Source organism: Hakea prostrata, chromosome 11, assembly GCF_041222555.1.
Source record: "Hakea prostrata isolate BN-2017 chromosome 11, UWA_Hpros_2, whole genome shotgun sequence".
Classification (NCBI taxonomy): domain Eukaryota; kingdom Viridiplantae; phylum Streptophyta; class Magnoliopsida; order Proteales; family Proteaceae; genus Hakea; species Hakea prostrata.
Window position 1 is genome coordinate 24,795,784 of NC_142610.1, and position 13,106 is coordinate 24,808,889.

Genomic DNA, 13,106 nt, shown 5'->3' on the forward strand with positions numbered 1-13,106 from the left:
CGAGGTCCAACACCTTCGCTAGTTGATGTCTAAATTAGACATGTCTTCTCCAAAACGCCAACTTCCAGTGTGAGTGTAGCTTTTGTTATTGTTCCCTCCGCTGATCCACAGTCCTCCATAAGTATTTTCAGTTGTCACAGTGTCAATTCGACTTACCCCTCCAAGATAATTGACTCTAGAGCAACCGACCATATGAATGGCTCATCTTCCTTGTTTCATACTTATTCCTCTATTCCATTTGCTTAGGATGTTCGAACGGCTGATGGGACTCTTCCCGTATCTCTGGGAAGGGAACTATTATCTGCTAGCCTTCTCTAACTCTATCTTCTGTTTTGCAAGTTCCTAAGTTTTCAGCTAATTTTTATCTATTAGTAGCCTTACTCATGATATGAACAACAAATAACATATTTCCCTTCTCATTGTGTGTTTCAGGACCGGAAACAAGGGCGCACAATTGGCAATAGTAGATAGAAAGGCGGGCTCTACTTGTTAGACGAGTCTCCATCAACTCTACGGCCTCTAGTTCCACCTCTCATACCCTTTTTACTATATTGTAGTGGCATCATCGTCTTGGGCCTCTTGGCCACATTCCTTTACCTATTTTGTCCAAGTTATTTCTAGATTTGGTTAAAAGATGTAATTTGAATGATTTTATTGAGAGGTTTGTATTTTAGCCAAACATACTAGGCATGACCCTATTACAGACCATCATAGCATTGTTCCTTTTCAATTATTCACTCTATAGTGTGGGGTCCTTCTCAGACTGTTTCTTTGTCTTGCATAGGTAATTTGTCATATTTATTGACTATTGCACTAGGACTACGTGGGTCTATTTACTTCTCCTAAAGAGTGATATTTTCTCATGTTTCCAAAACTTCCATAATAATGTGTGCTAGCAAACTCTAACTCCACATATGCAGCCCATCCTGGGGGAAGCTGGAGATCAAAATTGAGGTTCCAACTCAAGGAAATTATATGGGAGGAAATCTGATTTCATTGATCAAGCAAGGGAACTTACCAGTAGAACTTTGGAACAAGGCTGCCTATATGAAAAAAACTAGAGGAACAATTCGTAGGTCTTTAGAATCTGATACACAGGAATGAGGAATTACATGGGTCCGGAAATACTCCTCTAGGTGGGGTTGCTTTACCATTTATTCTTGTTCGAAGATGTCCCCACGCAACTCTTGAGGTGGAAATATCAGAGGACCTGCAATTAGTGCATTTTTACTTCTATAGTACCACTTTTGAGCTACAAAGTTACAATTATATTCTTAAGGCATTAAAGTTTAATCACAGACCCGAGGGAGAGAACTATACCAAAGATTCGAATGCAAGTGGAGCAGCAGCGGATTAATGGAACAGGTTCATCTAGTCTCAGGAATTGAGTTGGCTCAAGCACTACAGGATAAGAGCACTCTATTTCTGATTCGAGTCGCAGGCTGGCCTCTGTCATGTATACGTTTTTCCAGATGCTTATGTGTGGATTGGTTGCAAAATTAGCATGGTTGTGCGGTAAGCACATGAAAACCAAGCTTTTGACTGCACCTTACCTTGAGGTTAATGTTCCATGTCACCTTGTGGGCAAGGACACATGGCAAGGACTCATTGGGGAGCAGCCACATGCTGTTGGGAATATCCAGAGGGCATGGCTGAGGTGGAAAGGAGTTAGTTAGGATTTGTTGGATATGCTTTGGAATATTGGTTTTTAGTGTATATTAGAGGAAGTAGAGGAAGGAAGGACGGGAGAAGGATGGTGTAAAGGGAAGCAACGAGCAAAGCTCGCAGGTGAGGGGAAGACCCTCGGTTGGAGCAAATCACTTTGGGTATTCAGGATGGGGGACTTTTGTAATTTGGTTGGTTGTTAATCAATTTCAGAGTTGAATCAGTTGAATCCATTAAGCCATTACAGTTTCCTAGCTTAGTTCACCTATCAATGGTGGGAGATCTCGGCAAGATATCTCACTTTTTCAAAGAAGCGAGACGAGATGGAGGTCGAGAGCAGTGAGTTGGGATATCTCGCCATATCTCGTTCTGGATCTCACCAGAACTCTCAATTTTTGCCTTTTTTTGTGGATTTTGGCTGGATTTTAACTTGTAACTACTCTTATCACATCTACAACACTATGGATAGACTTAAAAATCATACTTAGGATTGTTTTCTGACAAATCCAAGGCCACCAATGTGTTTAAAAAGCCTAAAATAGGCTACCAAGTTTCAACCCAATTGAGACCCTAAAACTCGTCGAGATGGGCCACCGAGTCGACGCCAAAAAATTGTATATCTCGACTGAGACCTCGCCGAGATGGTCGAGACCTCGCTTTTTCAAGGTGGCAAGATCTTTCTTGAGAGTGAGATCTTCTACCATGAAGATGACTGATGACATGGAAGGCAATCAGAGGCATCTCCATGGAATACTTTTTGAGGCATTTCTCAAAGGTGGTTTCTTTCCCCATATTCTATTATGATTGTATTCAATCCCCTCTACAGTGTGCATGTTGTGAGGTTTGGAGTTTGAGTGTGAATTCAGGTGCTGCTGAGAGGAAGTTGCAGCAGTGAAGCTTGGTTCTTATCAACTGATAACAGTTTCATTGTGCTACTTTTGTGAAAACTATTAGTTTCATTGTGTATATTATGATTTAAATAGGTAGGAGGCAAGAAATCAGATGAAATGAAGGTCATGTAAGATCTATCAAGTGTAGAGAGAGGAAGCATAGCTGTATGCCAACAATCCACTCTGCGTACAAATGCGTATGACTCCGACTCTCTGGCGATAGGCTGCAATATCGTCTACATTGGTCTGCTGAGTGTTTCAGTGGTCGATCTTCTACTGTAGTGCACTGAGAATGTTGTGATACTGAGAGATTGATTGACATCTCCCCTTGTTTGGTCTCATGAACCTGTTTGAGAGTTCATAAATCTAAGCCATGTTCCCAACCTTGCCTCAGGTCTATTTGGCAACAACCCAAATACTAGAAGCAGTGTCAAACAAGAGAAGAGTTTAATGTAAAATCTGGATGTGTAAAGTATCATGTTACGGTCTGGCGTACATTCCCTCAAGGCCAAAACCATACCAACTCTATTTAACTTTTCACTGCCAGTGACGGCTCCTCTCACCAATCTGAAGTTGTCTGTTACTTCTGTGAGATATTTTCCCCTCCCACCAACCCTCTTTCCAGATAAGCTCCATGACAAGCTCATACCAACACGCACCCACCCCAAAAAAGAAGGCCAAAACTTCCTTCATGCCATGCTTTATTCCTTATCGATGCAGAAACCCACATTGTCATCCTGTTCCACAAATCCGACAAGGCTCTTGACCCAGATGGATTTAGCATGGAGTTCTTCCTTTCTTGCTGGGATATCATTAGTACTGACCCTACCATCCAGAGTTTCCTTTTATGCTCCTAACCACAACTTTCCTGCCTCATCTTTAAGAAAGAAGGGACCTCAGCCATGGTAGCCCCATCTCGTTAGGTACCACTGAAGTTCACTGCAAAACTCTACAGACTTGAGATTGTTGTCAACACCTTGGTCTAGACTAGTCAATCTGCCTTTATAGCAGCAGCATAGTAGACAACAACATTATCAGCCAGGAGATTGTTCAAGGGTTTGATTTACAAATTTCACTCCCATCCACCCTCCTGAATATTTATACTCATAAAGCTCTTTAATAAATTGAATGGGAATTCATCTCCCAAAACTCTTCTCAAAATGTCTGATTCCTTGGTCTTTTTTAACTGGATCTACCCTATAGAAGTTATTATAATATTCACATTAACCAAAATAAGAGACCCAGCTTCGAATTCCCAAGGAAGGAACTCCAGGCTAAAACCAAAGACATGAGCTTTCTAGGAAGCTCCACCCTATCAAATATAAAACCCTCTTGAAAATTGATATTCATAGAGCATTTGAACCCATTAAAAAGGAATCCATCCCCCAAAAATCTTCTCAAAATTCTTTTTTTATCCAGTCTTCTGACTAGATCCAACCTCTTGAAAGATATTCATAAAGCTTTTGAATTCACTAAATGGGAATTAGTCTCCAAAAACTCTTCCCGGAATGTCTTTTGTTAACTAGATCCACTCATGCATCTCCTCTCCTCGATTATCTGCACTTGTCACCAGTGGCAGCCCCTGCTGGACACTTTAGCCTCTTATATCAAAATCCACCAGCCCTGTCACCTTCTCCCCCTGCCTCACCCACACCTGCAGTATCCACTCCAAAACTGACCAGCAAATCATCTTTCCCATCCCCAAATGTGAAATCACCAACCTCATCCACCTAGCCTCAGGATAATCCAACGATCATCTCAAAGATCCAACCAAAGGAACAGACTCTGGCATTAAAACTTGTATGCAAATTAGTTAAAAGGACATTTGGCGGCAAAATTAGCTTCGAAGGACAGAATTTGGATCTCCTGGGTTTAAGAAGGGCAGTCTTTGATCTGTTGCCCCCAGCCCTCCATCTCAAATGCTTCGTGGGTCTGGCGTAGGATCCCACAACTCAGGTACCTCACTGTTGATGCATCTCCTCCAGGATTGATGATGACCTCTCTACCTAACTTTGATTTGACCCAATGCACCTTTCTACTGTCCTCTCAATAGTGTGAGCTCTATGTGAGCTCTACAAACACTATTCAGATCTTGACACAACAGAATAAAGGATGAGGGGAGAGATAATTTGAGGAAAATAAGGGGGTATAGTGACAAATAAGATGTTGCCTCCAAGTCATCTTCTGTAAGATAACCACTAGATTGCACGAAGGAACCAGGCTGCTTCTGGGTGAGGTATCAAAATAGATTTAAACCGAAATCTAGGACACGGTTACCAACTGCTGCTAGTAGAATCCAAAAAATCACCATGCAATTCAACAAATCCAATTCTGAAATCTGATAGAGGTTTTATAAAAGAGGGAGCCTTTGGGAATAAAAGCTCAAGACCCGGGTCACCCTAGAGGAGTGAACTAGCTCCAAAATTAGCCTTGCTAGTTCTTCAGTTTACTACCTGTGACAGTTAAAGAACAGAGAGAAGAGAACCAGGATAAAGCGACTGGGAAGAAAAGGAGGAAAATAGGAGCAGAAAAGATGTAGCAAGTAAAAACTGAGAAGGAAGAAGAAATCGAGAATAACAGGGAGAGTAAAAAGTAAACAGCGGTAAAGTGCCAACTGCCACAGCCGCACAGTCAGACTCCAAAATAAAACTCAATGCTCTAAATAAATGGATTATGAGCGTATCTGTCAGAAACTCAAAGCAAACTTAAGCAAGGAAACTGATACTAGAATATCCTACGAATTTAACTCCTACACAAAATTATAGATTACATAATCTGCAGAAATATTCAACTTTCCAAAAAATAGAGATTATAGAATAATATTCAAAAATGATCAAACACTAAATATCCTACTAAGCCACCAAAAAATAAAAAACTTAGACCCAGTTCATCCCGTTACAGGCTTCCATCTTCTTGGAACAAAAAAAGTCAGGAAAAATGATGCAACGAAAGTTTCCTTCCTTTTATCATATAAAATCATTATCAATAACAAAAGAAAGTGGGGCAATTCATAAAAACCATGTAGGCAAGAAACGAAATACAGTCAAGCATTACCTTACCTGTACAACCTTGAAAATAGCATCCAAAACTTGAATAAAGCTCTCAGATGAAAGGTTTCGCAACTTGCTAGCAAGGGATGAGCCTCCACCTGAGTTGCAGCATTAAATTATCAGTTTTGCAAAAAAAAAAAAAAAAAATCTAGCAGACAGCAAAACCTCTAATATGACAGAAGACCTATAAAGGCAACTACAGAAGAAAATGATAATATATTAGATTCTTCTCACCATCTGTATCCACTGATCGTTCTCCAGTGATCAAGTCAGTGTCCATGGGCCGTAAAGTCAAAACACGAAGCAGATCTGATACTGTGGTCTTAATGGCAGTTTTCATATCGGCAATAAGTGTATCACGATATAACCTCAGCACAGATGGAAGTTTTGCCTGAAAGAAACAAAATAGCAGAAGATGCTCTAAATGGGTTTTATTAGAAACTCCATCACCTAGAAAGCACATTTTACCCCTTTTGATCGGTAGCACAAATCTTGTGTTAAAATATGGCATAACATCACCAGACTCACCACTAGAGACAGCACTTGCAAGTAGGTAACAGACAAGATTGCAACATTTAGAATCCACATGACAAGTACATTGCACTCATTTTCCGAAAGGAATTCAAAAGAAAAGAAGGTATAAACAACCTCCAATAATGTAACTTCGTAAAAAATACAGGCACAACCCAAACCATTACTGTAACAACTCGAAACACATTATAAGTAGTTAAGTACCACAATATTACAACCCTCTCATTGCCATCACAATACAACTCCATTCTATACTGTTTGCCTCAACAAATCCCCAAACAAAGGAGAGATAGAGTCATGGCCATCTTTTCTCTCTTTATTCTTTTTTCTTTCTTTCTTTTTTTTTTTTTTTTTTTTTTTTGTGTTTTTTATTGTTATTATTATTATATATTTTTTTTTTGGGTGTGTGTGTATTGGGGGGATGCAGATAGATAACTGAAAGCTGTTCAAAAATTAACAAAAATATAGATGTTCCCCGGCTGGGGTATATGTAAGCATTTAATGTTGAACAAGATGGTTGTCAAGTCACTGAGGGTGTTCAAATGTAAAACATTGCATTTCCTACTCAGTTCTAAATTTTATGGGGTTGTTAATATATGTTGGGTTTGGGTGTCTTGTATTCTGTGGGTCCATGTAATTATGGTCTTGGTTGTATTTTTAATTGAAACAGGGTTTGGGTCAATTACTAATACTGGGGTAAAATTGTAATTACATTGGGATTAAGGTTTTAGGTTTCCTTATAAATAGTCTCTGTGGGATAACCTATAGGAATTAATCCCTGTAGGAGATTGGGGAATCAATCCCTGTAGGGGATTGGGGAACCCATCCCTGTAGGGGATTGGGGAACAGGGATTGGGGAACCCATCCTGAGGATAAGGATTGGGGGCAAGCAAATGGTAGCACCTTGTGGGTGTGAGAGTGGTGTGAGGTTTTTCTGAAATAGTGGAGCTCCTTTTCTCTCTAGTGGACGTAGGCATGATTTTGCCGAACCACGTTAAATCCCTCTTGTGTGCTTTGCTTGTGTTCTTCTCTGTTCGTGGTTGTGCATCCATTATCCCTAACAATATATTCCTTGTGCAAATTTCAGTCGAAACCTAAGTTTCGACCCGACAAAAACCGAAATCTCCATTTCATCAAATTTCTTGTCTCCTGTCTATTTAAAGCATAATAAACACAATGAAACTAGTACTTTGCCCCCAAAAAAATCACTGGAAATTTATCATTCAAGCATACTAACAAATGACTGGTTCCGACAAGACAAACCGTATTGCATACAGGCATAGAATCATTAGCATACATGAATTGTTTGATAGAATGATTACATATACAACAAGTCAACAAAATACAATGAAACTAGATCAAGTAACAGTGTCTTACAAATATTAAGTTCAAGCCCATATATCATGTATGCATATGTACATAATTTAGAAAGAAAAAAAATTTAAATCAGAAATTAAAAAATAGTAGCAATAATAAAAAAATAAGTTTAACAACAAAAAATCATAGGTTATAGTCCTAGACTAAATATATATTTATTTCAAAGCAATATAAGATCATTTAAGGCATAACAAAACAAAAAATTTTAAAAATGGAAAGTTTGGATAGTTGGGTATGGCTCATGCTTCACATTTTGTTGCCGATGGAGTTTCTTTGTAGCTGATGTGGCTTAAGAGCTATTTTAAGGCAAAATAGGAGTAAAAGAGGTGTTTGAAGGCAAAGGAGTCGTGAAAATTAGGTGAAAATGAGATAGAAATCAACAAAAACAAAGGAAAAACAAGTTGGAGTGTCGAAATCTGCAAAATCTCGGTTGAAACTTGGTAAAGATACAAAATATTGGGAATTTCGTTTCGATTTGAGAATTTGCAGGCATTTCGATAGAAAATTCACATGTTTTGACCGAAATTTATTCCATGGTTATATTACGAGAAAATATTATATGCTTTACTCATAAGGTTAAGGGGATACTGTAAAATTAGAGATTTATTTATCTTAGCATACAAGTTTAAGAGAACTATCAATTCAAAGAAGAAGATGCAGACTGGAGTATCCTAATCACCTAAAGATTATATAACAAGGATACCCAAAGAAAACAAATTCAATCAGTTTTAACCAAGATATCTTGATTCCATGGATAACCAAGATAATACCTAGGGGTAGCGGAGTTGTTAAAATAATAAAATATACCAAGTTTTGACTGGTTTCAAGCGGTTTTGACAATAATTTAGAAATTTCAGAATTTTAGACCAAAAATATAAATTTAATCAACTTCTACCAACCCAGTTCAGCATTTTCGAGCAGTTTTGACCAGCATGTCACATTTTGAGTTATAGATACTAGGTCTTCACCTGGTTTCAATCAGTTTCTGGCTGGTCAAAAACTATATCAGCATTGAAATATTTATCCTTGGGAAAACCTCATACAGAACCAAAACCAGCAACTGACATTTAATTGACATAGAAAAAGACAAGTCTGATGTGGCACAAATCCCAGTTTAGACAGCAAACATGGAGACAGAATAAGCCCTTAACTTTTGAACTGGAACCAACGTCAGATTTCCACATAATAGAAGATTGCAGTAGAGTTGAAATCAGATTTGAAAATATCAGTGTAGCTAGAATGAGGGAAAAGATAAATGGAGATATCAATCATGCCAAATGCATCAAAGGCATAGTTGTATAGTCCTAGTAAGAGAAGAGAAAATAGAAGAGAGATGGAGTGATTATCTCTACAGCTATTTAATGAAAGCCTTCCAAGTTACAGTAGGTAAGATATAGACATTATGTGTCACAACACCTGTCACAGGTACACACGTAATTAGGGCTTCTGAAGGAAAAGAAGCACTAAAATGAAAACAACAATTTCGGGTTAATTGATTGATGCAAAGCCCTAAACCTAGGTCCACCATTAGGATGCTCTTCTAGAGAAGCAGTCCATTAGGGGTTGTATGGCAATGTTTTGTTCCCTTTCCCTCTTTCTAAGTAAGAAATAGTTTTCCCTGTATCTGCTCAGTGTTTCACATTGTTTTTGGGTGCCGAAATTATGTGTGGTCACACACGGAAAAAGAACGTCTCTGTAACAGAAAAAACTAATGAACCAGGGAAAGTTTGAGTTGTTAGGGTTTCAAAATAGGAGGTTACGTTTTGATATAAAAATAAATAAATAAAAAGACAAGAATGCCCCTCTGCCTTTTTCAAGGGAAGCATTTTTCAGAGCTTAAAAGTGTGCCGAAGTGCCAGTTCATTTCAAAAATGAAAAAATAAAAATAAAAACTCACACACACACACACACAAAAGAAACAAACCGAATTAAACATGATTTGGGCTGTTTCTGTTCCAAAAATGTAAACACACACAACAACAACAACAACAACAACAACAACAACAACAACAACAACAACAACAAAAGAGAAAGAAAGAACCAAAAACAAGGAAAGGGGCTGAATGTATACAACCCCTATGGGTTTAGAACACCCTACGGCAGAAGGGAATAGGTTGGTCATGGGATTCAAGGGTTGGGAAAGAGGTGGGTAAAGTGCAGATAGGTCTTGGAGGTTAGGGCTTTGAATTCCAGTGTTACTCCTTTGCTGTAACTTTATTTTCAGACTGAAATTCATAGGCTATGTTTGTAGGGTTTGAACTAGCGTTAGGGTTAGGATCAAGTGTCTCTTGAAGTTGAAGTTGAGTGAAGCTAACTCTAGAAGGATTTAGGGTTTGGATGAATAATTGAAGGGAAATAGGAATTGAAATCATAGGGTTTAGGGTCTCTAATGAGTAATGAAGAAGATGGAATTTCAGAATTTTCTAAGGTTCAGAGGGGTGGGAAGGGGCTGAATGTCAGGATGGAACGTAGGGTACGGCAGGGGATTCTAATTTCTAATAGGGATAGGTATTGGTAGGTCAAGCCTAGTGCTTAGGTTAGGGTTTTCTGCTTTTCAAAAAATGGAATTTCCAAAAGTGCCACGAGATTTGAATGATGAAGAAGAAGCGAGGGACTGGGATTAGTAGTCTAGGGTTTGGGAAGGTAGGCGGTGTAAGGGTGATGCAAACCCCTGGCCAAACCCCTAAATTGAGCCCTAAAGCCCAACCAAAGTGGTGCACCTAGTGGGTTGGCCAAACGCTACTACAGGCAAAAAATGGTCACTTTCCCACTTATTTTATTAAATATTTTATTACAGCAATTTTTGTCTTACTATTGTGAATCTAAATCTGATTTTACTTATTTATTTGAGTAAGCAAAGTGAGTCCTGGTTAGAAGAATGTCTTTTGGAATCAATTTTAAATAAAGCTCCCTTTGGATAATTAGCTTTTTTAATGCAAGTTGTTTTTTTGTTAATTGTGGCTGTCATTTAATTAAGTTATAAAGGGGATCCTAGTTTATAAAGGATTCCCTAGTTGAGTCAAGTTTTATTTCCTACTTAAGAGTCTAAGTCTTTCCCTCCACTTGTAACTTGTAAGACTATATATAGCCCACCTTGCTCAATTGTAAAACAAGTTGAATCGAATACAAGAATCAAAGATTTTGAGGGAATTAAGTCATGGTCTTCGTACAAGGGCTAGGCGGGTTTTGAGATCATCTTATTCAAGTTCCAGCAAGTTCATCCAATCCCCAGCAACAACTCAACAAACCAGCGGCATCTTCAAGTAAGTACAACAGCCCGGCCCCCTTCCCTCTCTTCCTCCCTCACCCTCCCTCATTCTTGCGCTACCTTCCCCAGCCCTCCCCTATCCCTGCGACAGTCCCAAAACCCCTCCCCAACCCTAAGACCCACCCCCACCCCCACCCTCCCCCTCCCCCGTAACCTGCGGCACCCTCCCCATTCTTCCTTCTCCCATCAGCCCCCTCTGTCCCCTTCTATTTCTTGTGGCAGATCTATAATTCAGAAAAGAAAAGAAAAAAGCAAGAAAAGAAAGAAGAAAGAAAAGAGAAAAAAGGATGTAAAAAAAAAACAACAGAAAGAAAAGGAAGAAAGAGATAAAGAAAGTGCCCAAAAACTTACCAAGATCCCAAGAACCATTCCCACATCTAAAGATTCTACACGTTGGCCAAAAAAAAAAAACAAGATTCTACATGACATTACAAAACCGCTCTACCACTTTTCTTTCAACCGTAGGGTGACTTTGGGTATCTCAAAACCATCCATAGTGATTTGTTAAAACCCTATCCATCTCAAAACCAACCCATACCAAATTTGCCCGTCCCTAACTTGTCTCTAGGATCTACCTAAGACCCTTCTTCGTTCCATATCTCCACAACAAAACCTTAAACCCATCCGATGTTTTATCCGTTAACCAAATTCTACAGCCCATTAGGTTTTTGTTAATCCCAATCTTTAACCAAAACCCTAATCTTTTCCAAATCTTTTCCAAAATTAACCATCCCATCTAAGTTTGTTAAAATCTCCCATTATCAGGTCTGATAATTAATCTGCCAGTTCATAAAATTAAAGCATTCTGGGCTAACCCTATTTTTAGGGGAACAATCACAAAACCCCAACCCTAGAATCGTGGTTACATCAAAGGGATTAAGGTTGGGAGAGGGGAAAAGGGCTGCTGCAGGGTTTGGGAGGGGATGGGGGTGATTTCTGAAAGGGAGGGGAGGCTGGAATTGCAGAATTAGGGTTAGGGGGATGGGGTAGGGCCTGCAGGTGAAGAAGGTTGCATAGGCTAGGGGTGGGGGGTACGTACATGTTGATGGCTTGACGCTTGAGCTTTCAGATTTCACAAAATTCTGAAGAATTCTTCCTTCAACAGTAGCCGCTAACTACACCTAGGGAACCCAAGTCTCCAAGTCTATGCTCCTCCAATTCTCACCTAATTCCATTAATCTCAAAACTCAATATTACATTATAGTGAGGCTTATTTGTATAGCCTTCAGAAGGAACTCATGCTAGGATCTAATTTAGAAGACGCATCAAACTGAAACTCCTATTTGACTAAGGACTCTTACTCACACAAGGATCCTTTGATATCTCACTCCAGAAGAGTCCAAGTTGAAATCTAAAAGTAGCTATGGGATCCATGCAAGAAGTAGGACAAAACTAGAGGACTCCTTCACAACTTAGTAATCCTAACCTAACAAGGACTGTTTCAATAACTTAGCAAATAATGACTACAACTCAAAATTAAAAGTAGACCTAAGGTGCCACAAAATTACTGGCCCAACTAAAGCCCTATGTGGATTCAACCAAAAAAAAAAACTTACCAAAATACCCCTGCTGGTAATGGATGGCCACAGGGTACGAGAAAGTTACCCCAGGCCCTGTTCGGCCCTGGATCTGGTTCACATCAGAAATGGGTATGCGTCTCAAACAATTTCACAGCTTTTGCTAATTCCAACATGATACCTTGGGAAAATTGTGACATTTGCGCCTTTTGCCAAACCATTCCAATGCACACATGCATGGTTGTCAAGGCAACAAGGCGAGGTAAGGCAAGAGAGGCAATGAAAACCAAGGCGACACCAGGTAGCCTTAATCCAAAAATGGGCCTAGCTGCCTATGGGGAAGTTTTGACAGCCATACACACATGGAAAACAATGTCATACTAAGACTCTGGAGTAGGCGAGTAGCCACTGACTTGTTTCTATTTTTGACTCCCATATCTTTGACTCTTTTTAATTAACCATGCATATGTATAACATTTGATAATTATGAAATGGATTTGATTTTATTTTGTTCCTTCCTAATGCATACTTAATTTGTTTTAGAGAGTTAAGTGTGTTCCAATAACAAATCTTCTGCAGAATAGTCCATCGTACAGAATGTATATGATGCAGATCCAGCACCAAAAAAAGCTCCTTTCTTATAAATCAACCTTGGGTTGATAGGTTGTGGGTTGGGCCTTTATTGGTTGGGGTTTCCCTTGTAATCGGCCAGCTTAATGGAGACCTCAAACATGGTCCATGAGTTGAATATGAAAATTCCGTACAAGGTATATTAGTAGGTCTCCTTTAAGTGATGGCAGTAGACTTT

At 39.2% G+C, this 13,106-nt stretch overlaps 1 protein-coding gene across 2 annotated transcripts in view; it reads right to left on the minus strand.

Moving 5' to 3' along the window:
* Positions 1 to 13,106, minus strand: part of VPS54 — a 96,397-nt gene that overhangs the window by 54,143 nt on the left and 29,148 nt on the right. For both annotated transcript variants that reach the window (XM_089139669.1, XM_089139668.1), the window contains exons 6-7: positions 5,840 to 5,996; positions 5,615 to 5,703 (exon numbers count right to left, since the gene is read on the minus strand). In XM_089139669.1, coding sequence (XP_088995795.1) covers positions 5,615 to 5,703; positions 5,840 to 5,996 — 246 coding nt within the window. The remainder of the gene's footprint in view (positions 1 to 5,614; positions 5,704 to 5,839; positions 5,997 to 13,106) is intronic.